Source organism: Salvelinus sp. IW2-2015, linkage group LG1 (genome assembly GCF_002910315.2).
Source record: "Salvelinus sp. IW2-2015 linkage group LG1, ASM291031v2, whole genome shotgun sequence".
In the NCBI taxonomy this organism is placed as follows: Eukaryota; Metazoa; Chordata; class Actinopteri; order Salmoniformes; family Salmonidae; genus Salvelinus; species Salvelinus sp. IW2-2015.
The window spans coordinates 53,279,696-53,294,881 of record NC_036838.1 but is presented as its reverse complement, the minus strand read 5'-3'; the positions used below and the strand labels follow the sequence as shown (position 1 = coordinate 53,294,881).

The window sequence follows — 15,186 nt, the reverse complement described above, 5'->3', positions numbered from 1 at the left end:
ACTTGTCTCAATTTTACTCATCCTCCCCTATCAGGATGTAAACAGAGTATACACCAGTCTATTGACCCCAAAACGGAGACAGTCAGAACGGAATCCAGGTCTATTCTGATGTTTCTGTTGTAGGAGAAAGACACACTTTTAGGTCTATGTCTCTGATCCACTTCATGACTCTGTGGCAGGTCCAAACTACAGGGTCCTGGTGCTGGTGCTCACACTGGGCCCGGCGAGCCTGCAGCACCTGCACACCAACAACACACATACAGTACTGTTACTATACGGTTACAGTACTGGTACTATAAGATTACAATACGGTATTGTTACTATACGGTTACAGTACAGTACTGTTACTATACGGTTACAATACGGTACTGTTACTATACGGTTACAATACGGTACTGTTAGACTATCCGGTTACAATACGTACTGTTACTGTACGGTTACAGTACTGTTACTATAAGATTACAATATGGTACTGTTACTATACAGTTACAATACGGTATTGTTACTATATGGTTACATACTGTACTGTTACTATACGGTTACAATACGGTACTGTTACTATACGGTTACAATATGGTACTGTTACTATACAGTTACAATTGGTATGTTACTATACGGTTACAATACAGTACTGTTACTGTACGGTTACAGTACTGTTACTATAAGATTACAATATGGTACTGTTACTATACAGTTACAATACGGTATTGTTACTATACAGTTACAATACGGTATTGTTACTATACGGTTACAATACGGTACTGTTACTATACGGTTACAATACGGTACTGTTACCATACGGTTACAATACGTATTGTTACTATAGGTTACAGTACAGTACTGTTACTATACGGTTACAATACGGTACTGTTACTATACGGTACTGTTACTATACGGTTACAGTACGTACTGTTACAGTACAGTACTGTTCTAACGGTTACAATACTGTACTGCTACTATACGGTTACAATACTGTACTGTTACTATACAGTTACAATACTGTACTGCTACTATATGGTTACAATACTGTATTGTTACAATACTGTACTGCTACTATACGGTTATTATACACTATTATTACTATAGTTACTATACGGTTACAATACACTATGTTTACTATATGGTTACAATAATGTACTGCTGCTATTATGGTACAATACTGTATTGTTACTAATTGGTTACAATACTGTATTGTTACTATGGGTACAATACGCTTTTTTACTATACGGTTACAATAATGTACTGCTGCTATAGGTACAATCTGTATTGTTGCTATATGGTTACATATGCTATTGTTACTATACGGTTACAAAATGTTACTGTTACTATACGGTTACAATACGCTATTGTTACTATATGGTTACATCTACGCTATTGTTATACGGTTCACTAGCTATTGTTACTATACGGTTACAATATGCTATTGTTACATATGGTTACAATACGCTATTGTTACTATACGGTTACAACTACGTTAGTGTTACTATACGGTTACAAATGTTACTGTTACTATACGGTTACAATACGCTATTGTTACTATACGGTTACAATACGCTATTGTTACTATACGGTTACACTACGCTTTGTTATATATCGTTACAAAATGTTACTGTTTACTATATGGTTACAATACGCTATTGTTACTATACGGTTACAATACGCTATTGTTACTATACGGTTACAATACGCTATTGTTACTATACGGTTACAACTACGCTATTGTTACTAACGGTTACATACGCTATTGTTACTATATGGTTACAATACGCTATTGTTACTATATGTTACTACGCTTTCTATAGTTACAATACTGTTTACTATATGGTTAAATACGCTTATGTTACTATATACGGTTACAATACGATATTGTTACTATACGGTTACAAACGCTATTGTTACTATACGGTCAAAATGTTATTGTTACTATACGGTTACATATACGCTATTGTTACTATACGGTTAAATACGCTATTGTTACTATACGGTTACAATAGCTATTGTTCTATATACGGTTACAATACGCTATTGTTACTATACGGTTACACTACGCTATTGTTATTATACGGGTTACAAAATGTTACTGTTACTATACGGTTACAGTACGATACTGTTCTATACGGTTACAATAAGTACTTGTTACTTACGGTTACAATACGTTACTGTTACTATGTGGTACAATTCGTTACTAGTTACTTATACGGTTACAATCAGTACTGTTTACTATACGGTTACAATACGTATTGTTACTATACGGTTACAATACGGTCTTGTGTTACTGTTATACGGTTCATACAATCGGTACTGTTCTATACGGTTACAATACGCTATTGTTACTATACGGTTACATATACGGTACTGACAACGGTTACATACGCTATGTTACTATACGGTTACAATACGGTACTGTTATATATCGGTTACAATACAGTACTGTACTTATACGGTTACATACAGTATTGTTACTATACGGTTACAATACAGTACTGTTACTATACGGTTACAATACGGTACTGTTACTATACGGTTACAATACGCTATTGTTACTATATGGTTATAATGGTACTGTTACTATACGGTTAAAATAGCTATTGTTACTTATACGGTTACAATACGCTATTGTTACTATAGGTTACAATACGTACTGTTACTTATCGGTTACAATACGCTATTGTTACTATTCGGTTACAATACAGTATTGTTACTATACGGTTACATATACGGTACTGTTACTATACGGTTACAATACGCTATTGTTACTATACGGTTACAATACGGTTTATCTGTTTACTTAAACGTGTTACAATACGGCTATGTTATCTATACGTTACAATATGGTACTGTTACTATACGGTTACAATATGGTACTGTTACTATACGTTACAATACGCTATTGTTACTATACGGTTCAATACGCTATTGTTACTATACGGTTACAATACGCTATTGTTACTATACGTTTTTAGTTCAATAACGCTATTTATACTTAGGTTACAATACAGTTATGTTACTATATTCGGTTACAATACGGTACTGTTACTATACGGTTACAAAATGTTACTGTTACTTATGGTTACAATACGCTATTGTTACTATACGGTTACATACGGTACTGTTTACTATACGGTTACAATACGCTATTGTTACTATACGGTTACAATACGCTGATTGTTACTATACGGTTACAATATGGTACTGTTTCTTACGCTATTGTGACTATACGGTTATATACGGTACTGTTACTATACGGTTACAATACGCTATTGTTACTATACGGTTACAATACGCTATTGTTACTATATTACGGTTACAATACGCTTATGTTACTATACGGTTACAATACAGTACTGTTACTATACGGTTTACAATACGCTATTGTTACTATACGGTTACACTACGTTATTGTTACTATACGGTTACAGTACTGTACTGTTACAATTCTAACCACAGCAACACAAGTACACAGTGAGGAGAGGCTGAGTGGTCACTCTAATGTCACAGTATTGGTAATATGACTACAGTTCTGACCTCTTTGTTGAAGTTGATCAGTTGCAGGAGCTGTATAGCCAGGAGCAGGCTGTTTTGGTGGGACTCTGTGGTGACGTTCAGGAGTCTCTCTAGGTCTCGTCGGCTGAGGGAGTTGAGCACCCGACCATCCACCAGTTGATTTTGGAAGGCTTGGGAATACTGTGGCAACCCGACATCACTCAACCAAGATTTGGCAACCCAGTGATGGTCCATTTCTGCAGCCTTTGATAGCCTGAAAGTTTAGGCGGTCACACTTAGTAATGTGTGTGTGTGTGTGTTGTGTGTGTGTGTGTGTGTTGCAGCTTACCCCTGGCCAGCCTCTGCCTCCCTGTAGTCCTCAATGGCGAGGCGTAGCTTCCTGCGGTGCATGGGCTTACTGATACCCAGTCCCAGTTCCAGGTCCTCGTCTGTCAGCCCCAGCAGCACCTGTAACCAGGGGACACCCATCCAGAGCACTCTTATCAATATACACCTGCACTGAAAGTCACTCTTACACTAAGGCACACACACACATGCAAGCATGGACGAGGGAATACTACATTTAATGCAGATGCTATGAGGAAGCTGAAATTCCTGTTTTACTGGGAGGACGAGGGATTCTTAGAAATAATGTTACCATCGTTACAGGTTGTATAAAAACAAGTCCTGAAATTAGGCTTAAAGTGGATGTGTACTTGTTACATGTTGAAGCGTAGAGGCCGTACCTTGCCACTTTTGACGTTTTCCGTGCAAGCACGGATATACATGGGCATTGCCATGACAACCTCCAGCCAGGCTTGTACTGCCCCTGCCTTCCACAGTGACATGGGCATGTTCCGAGTGAGCTCCGCCTGCTGGAGGCGGTCCAGCTGCTCCTCTCCATCTGATAGGCTGTGCTGTTGTGTCGATAGGCTGGAGAGGCTGTCAGAGTCTGTCAGGATTGGTCAGGGGAAGTAGGAGTACAGGACGGGAGGGGTTTGGGGTCAAAGGAATTGAGAGGCAAAAATGACTCATCCAACTCAAATTTAAAGGCCCAGTGCAGTCAAAATCAAATTTTTCTGTGTTTTATATCATATTGTACAACAGGTGATGAAACTAACACTTTAAAAGTGTAAACACTTTTGATCAGTGTTATTTTCTGATGGTTGCTAGGTGAAAATACAATCTACACAGGACCTTCTTATCAGCAGGTTTGCATGGGCGAGAGTTTCGGCTTTCCATGGTGTCAACGCCATACGCTAAATTGGTTAATAAACTAATAACAAAGAGTTCCAAACTTCCCTGCCAATAACAGCTAGTTTTCCATTTTCCCCTCCCCACACAGACCACTCCCAGACAGTCCCAGCAAAATTATTGCTTTTAAAAAATAGTTTCATGCTAAAAAGATACTTTTGCCCATTTTAATGGAAATGTATTAAATGTACCCAGAAATGATTTGATATTGGTATAAAAACGGCTGCATTGGGCCTTTAACTGTAGAAAAGGGAGGAGGATATATATATCACTGTATACCTAGGATATTACTAACATCCCTCTGAAACATTGACATGGCTACAATATTTACCGTCTACTGAAACCTATTGGATTGTTTGGCAACTCATCAACCTGGAATTATGTCCCCCGCAGCTAACATCTAATGTCATTTCATGACAGCAGTATTATCAATTGAATGGCAGAGGGTCTCACACATGGACAGGACCAAGAAAGCATAAAACAGCTTTGGCACTAGTATGAACAGTCAGTCACTGCTCTATACAGCCGTTAGATGGTGCCAGAGTAATTCACCACAGCAGAGTATTATTAAGGTCTCTATTATCTGACAGATGACTTATTAGATGCCATAATATGATGACATTACAGAATAACTCATCACACTACAAATTGGATATTACAGATTGAGAACAGGTGCAACATCTGGGCAGGTGACTTAAGCACTGATAAATCCAGGAAAACATTTTTAAATGGTACAATGAAAACTATTAGTATGCATTTCATAAAGACAGACCTTTCTTTAGTTCTAGTGTTCAGTGAATACTGTGTGAGTAGGGTTAAGGTTTGCAGTTAAATGGTTGAGTTTGAATGATCTTGTGGGGATGGAATGATTTTTTTGTCACTATAGGCAAATATTAGAGATTGAGACACATTAAAAATACATGGGTCACATTATTCATAAAACTAACTGCTGCTGTGAATTTACCACCTGTTTATCCAAGTCTTAAACAAATAAGTAAGCGGCAAAATCCAGGAGGATTAGCAAGTGTGTCTTCTGCCTTGTTCACATGCTGAGAGTGAGGCCTACATAAATACAATCTATGAATTTTTCAGTAGGTTTTCAAAAGACAGCGCAGGAGGTCATTTTCCTTCAGGAGCATAGTTTTATGAATGATCTCCACAGTGTGGAAACAGACACTTGGTAATTCACAGATGAGGAGTTATTTTTGGGGGATGGAGGGATTCATGCCCCCTGAGAGGGAAAGAGACACCAAGACACAAGAACAGATTACACATCGAACAGAATAACACCACATGGTTATTTAGTTGCTGGTTTAATTTTAAAATATGATTTTATTTGAATCATTTATCATATTCATTTTTGAAGATGTTAAAGCTCCTCATCCTCTGCCAACATTTGAAGACAGGTCAGGTTATCTTACCCTTGAAGTTACTTCTTGTTCTTTAAATAAAATACTTTGAAAGATTTTCTCTTTTATGCAACATCTCCTAAATTACAAAACATGAAACAAATTATCATCATAATCACAAATGTAAGAAATTAGGAGGGTTGTATGGTAAAGAGCAAAACAAAAACGGTCATTGCATCCAGAATGATGCAAGAGAATGAAAATGGGAACGGGTTATGTTTTGGAGTTTAGGGAATATGAGGATGCTTGAGGTTGCTCATTTCACTGCTAACTAATGGATTCCTAACCAAAGCAGCAGAGGTAATCATGCAGGGGTTTTACTGCACAGTCCTATGCTTACCGTTGTCACGTTAGATAGTTGTCCATTTTAAACTCAATAAGGACAAAAGCGATCTTACAAGGCAGTGACACACATCTACTCTGACTTTGTTTTGTTAAAGATTTAACTTGAACCTTTGGCACTTTAAAATGCTTTCAAACCGTGTGTGTGTATCAAATACATTGATACATTTGTGTGTTTTCTACTTTTTTACTACCATTGTTTTTGAAACCTTATTTTGGTTTTCAGCTTTCAGTCTGAGAAATGCATATGGATCGATTTAACACATCTACAGGCCTGGCAGGGTACCATAATTCTTTAACAATTGATCCGATTGTAACGGTCAGTGTCTATCAGAAACATTCAGCATGGGTAGAACAGAGCGGGAGGCCTACACAAACAAGCACATATCAATCCTCTACCGATCTAACATTCCTATTCTCCTAAACATGTATCTATACAAAGCACACTATTCACATCAGACACTCTGGTACTCACAGCATCATCCTCTATAAGGCTATCCTTTTTGTTGATGCTGCCCAATGAGCTATTTAAATGTGTTGTTCCTCCCCTTTTATCCATTATGACAGAATAAGCAATAAGGCCGGCTCCCCCCAGCTGTAGCAGTTTCACTTGTTCTACACTACAGTGTCACAAACTCCTTACTGTTGCTGTACAGTGGGATGTTTCTTGTCCATTGTTAACCGGAATATCAAATGTCCTTCTGATTGTCATATTCTTATCATTTTCTTTCAGTTTCACTATAAGAAACATGGTCTTTCCATAGACTTCAATGTTGATCACTAAATGATACCACGGGTCCAGTGTTCTTCTGTTCGTGGATAACATCATGGGTTATACTAGTGTGCTTCTTCTCCATTCACAATGTGGAGGGTATTCCTCATTCATATCTTCATGAGAATATAAAGAATTGGCCAACTAAGTGGGGATGGGAAAATTCTAAATAAAAAAAGTATGATATAAGCAACTATAAAAACAGTTGATAGACAAAAGACATTTACAAACACTAGGTGCCGATTTACTACTATTAACATATTCACACCAGTCCTTCATGTCTCCACTTATAAAAAACACATATATATTAAGATAAATAAAAGATTACATAGCATGAACATGTCCACACATAATTATCTCATGTATATATTTATATGCATGTAAACATATATACATATGCATACATGTACATCTATAAATATATATTTAATTTACATACATACATTTTTGAGGATAATATACATTTTCTGGGGGCAGCAGTTGTCTCAGGTTTTTCTTGTGGGCACATACGGCAACACACCCGCACGCATGCACATGGTCAAACACACACACACACGCACAGAGAGAGACAGAGACAGACACGCACATCCGCATGCACACAACCACACATAAATCCACACACACCATCACCAGTCGGCATCCTCCTCTATGTAATAATCAGGGATGGATGTACCATCAAACAGGCCCGGGTCCATTGACTTGCGCTGCTTGCCCCGAGCAAACACCCGGGAGAGGGAGCCCAGACACATCTTCTCCTTCTTCTTAGTCTTACGCTTCTGGTCCTCCAGGTCCTCCATAGACTAGGCCAGGGGAAGGAGAGGGCAGTAGGGGGGAGAGAGGAAAGAGAGTGAAAGGGGCAGAGGGGAGTAGGACAGAGAGAGAGAGTGCAGAGGACAGACAGACATTCGGGTTAGTCAATGAAACAGGAGATTCTCACTCAAACGACTTGCAGATTCAATCACAGAACTATAATAACCAATACTGCAACAGAACCAAACCAACTGAAAGAGCAGGTAAAGACAGACAAACAGACAGACAGACGGAACAAAGAGGAGTAAAGGTACTTATAGAGAATTGCGGAGGTGTGATTACTTGGTCGGGGGTGCCAGGCAGCTCTTACATTACAGAGGGAGTGTGTCCGATGGCGGGGGGAGTTGATGTCACTGGGGGTGGACGACCGATCCCCATCAGCTGCTGACGCGTCCGAGATGGTAGAGGGCTGGCGGGAGTGACAGGGACTGACCCTGACCACCGCTGGAGAGGAGAGACACACACATTAGTCACCTCACACTGAGCCACTGTAATGGTTGTGCTGTTTGTTTGTGTGTGTGAGAGAGTGGTCCTCTGTAGCTCAGTTGACAGAGCAATGGTGCTTGCAACACCAGGTAGGTTCGGTAACCAGGACCATCCATACTTAAAATGTAAAATACTAAAAGTATTTGGTTTTAAATATACGTAAGTATCAAAAGTAAAAGTATAAATAATTTCAAAGTCCTTGTATTAAGCAAAAGAGACGGCACCATTTTCTTTTTTTACGGATAGCCAGGGGCACACTCCAACATCCAGCCATCATTTACAAAGGAAACATGTGTGTTTAGTGAGTCCATGACCAGGGATGTTCTCTTGATCAGTGCATGAATGGGACCATTTTCCTGTCCTGCTAAGCACTCAAAATGTAATGAGTTCTTTTGGGTGTCAAGGAAAATTTATGGAGTAAAATGTACATTATTTTCTTTAGGAATGTAGTGAAGTAAAAGTAAAATTTGTCAAAAATATAAATAGTATAGTACAGATACCCCAAAAAACAACTTAAGTAATACTTTAAAGTATTTTTACTTAAGTACTTTACACCACTGCCTACCCTGGCGGTCCACAGTGTGTCCGTGGTAGAGTGTTTGTTGGCTCTGGCGGATGGCAGCGGTGAGGGGCAGGTCTCCCTGCATCGCCCACTCCTGACTGCCGTTCACCACCGGCTCTGAGGGCATGGCCAAGGACTGGCGCTTCGGCACGTCCTTAGTCAGCGTGGCCAGGGACTGTTTTGCCTGCCATAAATACACACACAGGGCGGTAAGATACAGTGGTACAGACACACGCACATACAGTACATGCTTAGAGGCATGTATGCACTGATGCACCATACACACATACACTGAGTGTACAAACACCTGCTCTTTCCTTTACATAGACCTGCTCTTTGCGGCTCTTTCTATGACATAGACTGATCAGGTGAATCCAGGTGAAAGCTATGATCCCTCATTGATGTCACATGTTAAATCCACTTCAATCAGTGCAGATGAAGGGAAGAGACAGGCTAAAGAAGAATTTAAGCCTTGAGACAATTGAGACATGGATTGTGTATGTTCGCCATTCAGAGGGGGAATGGGCAAAACAAAAGATTTAAGTGCCTTTGAACGGGGTATGAGAGTAGGTGCCAGGCGAACTGGTTTGAGTAAAGAACTGTAATGCTGCTGTTTTTTTTACGCTCAACAGTTTCCTGTGTGTATCAAGAATAGTCCACCACCCAAAGGACATCCAGCCAACTTGACACAACTGTGGGAAGCATTGGAGTCAACATGGGCCAGCATCCATGTGGAACGCTTTCGACACCTTGTAGAGTCCATGCCCTGGTGAATTGAGGCTGTTCTGAGTGCAAAAAGGGGTGCAACTCAATATTAGGAAGGTGTTCTGAGTGTTTTGTACACTCAGTGTGTATACACATAGGAGCACTGCTACACCTATAGGTGTAGGCACATGTTTGGAATTGCAGGGTGTGTTGAAATATGTGTGGGATTAGATGGGACAGATCATTCCATCAAGGTTAGCATAATTCTCTGGCTGGGAGCACTTGACAGAGACAGAGATATGGGCTATTCTAGCTCTGAGAAGTCTTATCAGCTACTACTGCTGTGTGTAGTGAGGAGTTAGAGGAGCCCCACAGAGTAGGTGGACTGACTGGCTGTTGTTGGCTGACTGCTGTTGTCTGGCAGTGGAGAGGGATTAAGGACATGGACTGAATAATGAGTCCATCTGTCAGTCAGGCAAGACAACAGACTCTAAAGGGTACCTTAACAAGGAAGAAAATGCAGGAATTCCAATTCAGAGCAAAACCTGTGGGTGTCAGTGCATATTGGTGTGTGTGTGGGTGTGTGCATGTGCTCATGTGTGTGTGAATCAGTGTGCGTGTGTGTGAGTGTACGTCTCACCATGGTGAGTTCAGCCTCCAGCTCTTTGATGCGGTTCTCCTTAATGTCCATGTGAGAGCGCAGGATGCAGGCCTGCTCTGTGGCCTCTTTGGTCTGCCTCCTCAGATCCCATTTCTCCCTCTCCAGCACGTCCTTCTCCTTAGCCAGGGCCTTCACTGCATCCTCACTCTCCTACAGTACAGAACACAGATACTGTCAATCTTCACACTCCCAGCATTTCCTAAAACCAGTGTGTGAGCACATGACTGCTCAATGAAGCCCTGGTGTGTTAGTTATCCTATTTTATCCTAGTTTGGAGAGTATCTGGCTACTGTATAGTGGATGTAGTGTACATTTTGGTGCTGGTTGTAGTTGAGCATAAATCTGAGTGGTTTTTGGGGGTATCTGTACTTTACTTCACTATTTATATTTTTTACAACTTTTAATTCACCACATTCCTAATGAAAATAAATGTACTTTTTACTCCAAACATTTTTCCTGACACCCAAAAGTAATTAAGACATTTTGAATGCTTAGTGGGACAGAACAATGGTCCAATTCGCACACTTATCAAGAGAGTATCCCTGGTCATCCCTACTGCCTCTGATCTGGTGGACTCACTAAACACACATGCTTTGTTTGTAAATTATGTCTGAGATTTGGAGTGTGCCCCTGGCTATCCGTAAATAAAAAAAACAAGAAAATTAAGTATATTTTATACCAAATACTTTTAGACTTTTACTCAAGTAGTATTCTACTGGGTGACTTTTACTTGAGTAATTTTCTATTAAGGTATCTTTACTTTCACTGAAGTATTACAATTGGCTACTTTTCCCACGGCTGCTGGTCGTAGTTGAGCGTAAATGTGAGTGTACCTTTCTGTGCTGGTCGTAGTTGAGAGTAAATGTGAGTGTACCTTTCTGTGCTGGTCGTAGTTTGAAAGAGTTACAATGTGGAGTGTTACCCTTTTCTGTGCTGGTCGTAGTTGAGAGTAAATGTGATTGTACCTTTCTGTGCTGGTCGTAGTTGAGAGTCAATGTGAAGTTACCTTTTCCTGTGCTGGTCGTAGTTGAGAGTAAATGTGAGTGTACCTTTCTGTGCTGGTCGGTAGTTGAGAGTAAATTGTGATTGTACCTTTCTGTGGCTGGTCCGTAGTTGAGAGTAAATGTGAGTGTACTTTCTGTGCTGGTCGTAAGTTGAGAGTAAATGTGAGTGTACCTTTCTGTGCTGCTCGTAGTTGAGAAGTAAATGTGAGTGTGTACCTTTCTGTGCTGGTGTAGTTGAGAGTAAATGTGAGTGTACCTGTCTCTGCTGGTCGTAGTTGAAGAGTAAATGTGAGTGTACCTTTCTGTGCTGGTCGTAGTTGAGAGTAAATGTGAGTGTACCTTTCTGTGCTGGTCGTAGTTGAGAGTAAATGTGAGTGTACCTTTCTGTGCTGGTCGTAGTTGAGAGTAAATGTGAGTGTACCTTTTGTGCTGGTCCGTATTGAGAGTAAATGTGAGTGTACCTTTTCTGTGCTGGTCGTAGTTGAGCGTAAATGTGAGTGTACCTTTCTGTGCTGGTCGTAGTTGAGAGTAATGTGGAGTGTACCTTTCTGTGCTGGTCGTAGTTGAGGTAAAGTGTGACTGTACTTTCAGTGCTGGTCGTAGTTTGAGAGTAAATGTGACTGTACCTTTTCGGTGCTTGTCAGGTTGAGCGCACTGTAGCTTATTCTGTGCTGGTCGTGAGTTGAGAGTAAAGTGTGATGTACCTTTCTGTGCTGGTCGTAGTTGAGAGTAATGTGAGTGTACCTTTCTGTGCTTGGTCGTAGTTGAGGTAAATGTGATTGTACCTTTCTGTGCTGGTCGTAGGTTTGAGAGTAAAATGTGAGTGTACCTTTCGGTGCTGGTCCGTAGTTGAGTGTAAATGTGACTAGTACCTTTCGGTGGCTGGTCAGGGTTGAGCGCACTGTACGCTTTTCTGTGCTGGTTGTAGTTTGAGAGTAAATGTGATGTACCTTTCTGTGCTGGTCGTAGTTTGAGAGTAAATGTGATTGTACCTTTCGGTGCTGGTCCGTAGTTGAGAGTAAATGTGATTGTACCTTTCGGTGCTGGTCGTAGTTGAGAGTAAATGTGATTGTACCTTTCGGTGCTGGTCGTAGTTGAGAGACAAATTGTGATTTGTTACCTTTCGGTGCTGGTCGGTAGTTGCGTATGAAGTCTCGGAGCTGCTCCTCCCGGCTCTCCAGTGTGGTGTACAGCTGCTGCATTTGGTTCCCCAGGTCTGCCTTCTTCCATCCTTCAAGACGCTTACGGTCAGACTTCATAGCTGTGGGGGAGAGAGAGACAGACACACACACACACACACACACACACACACACACACACACACACACAGTGGTGTAAAGTACTTTTACCCCGTTTATTGGGGTATCTTTATTTTACTTTACTATTAATAGTTTTGACAACTTTGACTTTTACTTCACTACATTCCTAAATAAAATAYTGTACTTTTTACTCCATACKWTTTCCRTYACACCCTAAAGTACTCGTTACATTTGGAATGCTTAGCAGGACAGGAAAATGGTCCAATTCACACACTTATCAACATGTACTTTTGATACTCAAGTAGTATCTAATTGGGTTACTGACTTTTACTTGAGTCATTTTCTATTAAGGTATCTTTACTTTTACTCAAGTATGACAATTGGCTACTTTTTCCACCACTGATGCCAAAGAAGCACCACAGAGTAAATTATGTAAGGATCTAAGAAGGTAAGTGGTAGAGAGGCACTTAGTCATTCAAAACACGTAACCACACAGACTGATGTGGGCACTATGTTCACTAGTCTTCTCCCGAAGAAGGCTTGGCATAGTGTCATTGGCTACACAGGCAGCATGTTTAAAACAGCCAACTTCCAGGGTCAAGGTRTTCTTTTCAGTATAAGAGACCATAACTCCGAACCTGTATTGAGAGGTTATGAGACCATACATAATAACCTGTACTGAGAGAATATGAGACCATAAATAATGCAAAAATACTTATTTCTTATGTTGTCATTCTAGTAGCCTGGGCACTCACTGACTGGTTCTATTTTCAGAAAACCATAGCAAAAATACAAAACATGTCTTGTGACTGTTAGAAAGAGCTCGGGCTGGATTCTAATGTCCGTATCATCACGATATTCATTGCTTGGAACATGTTGGTCATATTTGGCTACATGCAGGAGAAGTGGTATTTTAATAGCGTCAACTTAACAAAGGTGAATGSCATTGTCGTGTTTCCTCGAAACAGCAGAAGTTGTTCAACTTGCTGTCTTTGCATATGTACCTCGCCCACTTTACTTGTTGACTTCCGTCTACAGTCGGCTACTTTGGCCTTACCACTCAAACGCGCCCAATATGAACATTTGCWTGAGAGTGTGCATAAATGTATGCACAGTCATGTATGTACCGTGCCAAGTAGTAAAGTAAGGGATTTGCTTGTCAAGCATAGAATGGGGAAAATATATGTCACAAATGTGAGAAATTGTGAGAGAGAGATCGTACTAGGCTGGGCGGGGAGGTGGCGCCGGAAATACGACCGTGCAGGCGTACTGGCTTCTTGAGCATTGAGCCTGCCCAACTTACCTGTGAATGCCCCGGTTGCCGAGCCAGTGCGGGGAGGTGGGAATAACCGCACCGGGCTATGTAGGCGAACCGGGAAACCATGCGTAAGCAGGTGCCATGTAAGCCGGCCCGAGGAGACGCACTGGGACCAGACGCGTTGAGTCCGGCCTCATGACACCTGTGCTCAATACCCAATCTAGGCCCTACCGTGGGGGAGGTGGAATAACCCGCACGTGGGCTATTGCACTCGTACAGGAGCCCTGGCGCTCTAATGGTAAGCACGGCGCCTGCCCGTACTCCCGCTCTCCACGGTAAGCTGGGAAGTGGGCGCAGGTCTCCTACTGCCCTTGGCCCACTACCTCTTAGCCCCCCCCAAGAATTTTTGGGTGTTACTCAAGGGCTTTTCGGGCTTCCGTGGCAAGACGCGTCCCCTCATCAATTCCCGGTAGCCTCCTGCTCTCCTCAGTGCCTCCAGCTGTTCCCATGGGAGGCGATCCGCTCCCAGCCAGGATCTCCTCCCATTGTGTAGCAACCCTTTCCGTCCAATATATCGTCCCATGTCATTGCTCCTTCTTTTCGTCCCTGTAACTCCGTTACTCCGCTGCTTGGCTCTGGAATGGTGGGTGATTCTGTAACGAACGGTCCTCCTCCTCTTCAATCGAAAAGGAGGAGTATTGAGGGAACCAAGGCGCAGCGGAGTTTGAACACATAATTTATTAAAGAAAACACGAACTTGAATAAACTAACAAAAAATAACAACGGTGTAGACAAACCTATACGACGTATTCACATAAAAACAGAAGAAGCGCACGAATAGGACATTAGACTAAACAAACCGAACAAACCGTACACAGTCCCGTATGGTGCAAACAATTACACAGACACGGAAGACAATCACCCACAAACAAACACTGTGACAACGCCTACCTAAATATGACTCTTAATCAGAGGAACGCAAAACACCTGCCTCTATTTAAGAGCCATACCAGGCAACCCTAAACACATAGAAACAGATAACATAGAATGCCCACCCAAACTCACGTCCTGACCAACTAAAACACAAAACTAAACAGAAAACAGGTCGGAACGTGACAGTGAGAGTGAGCCTAATAATTATTTCCATGGTGAATTCATGCAATATACCTTGACAGGCCTAA

General features: G+C 41.2%; 1 protein-coding gene across 2 annotated transcripts in view; it reads right to left on the bottom strand.

The window, feature by feature from the left end:
• The window catches only part of LOC111969895 (kazrin-like), a 37,392-nt gene that overhangs the window by 1,832 nt on the left and 20,374 nt on the right, over positions 1–15,186 (bottom strand). Inside the window, exons 2-11 of one of the 2 annotated variants that reach the window (XM_023996273.2) lie at positions 12,632–12,749; positions 11,787–11,808; positions 10,464–10,634; positions 9,122–9,302; positions 8,381–8,514; positions 7,934–8,060; positions 4,230–4,435; positions 3,833–3,951; positions 3,526–3,757; positions 137–238 (exon numbers count right to left, since the gene is read on the bottom strand). In XM_023996273.2, the coding sequence (XP_023852041.2) occupies positions 137–238; positions 3,526–3,757; positions 3,833–3,951; positions 4,230–4,435; positions 7,934–8,060; positions 8,381–8,514; positions 9,122–9,302; positions 10,464–10,634; positions 11,787–11,808; positions 12,632–12,749 (1,412 nt within the window). The remainder of the gene's footprint in view (positions 1–136; positions 239–3,525; positions 3,758–3,832; positions 3,952–4,229; positions 4,436–7,933; positions 8,061–8,380; positions 8,515–9,121; positions 9,303–10,463; positions 10,635–11,786; positions 11,809–12,631; positions 12,750–15,186) is intronic. The other variant, XM_023996282.2, reaches the window with a different exon arrangement.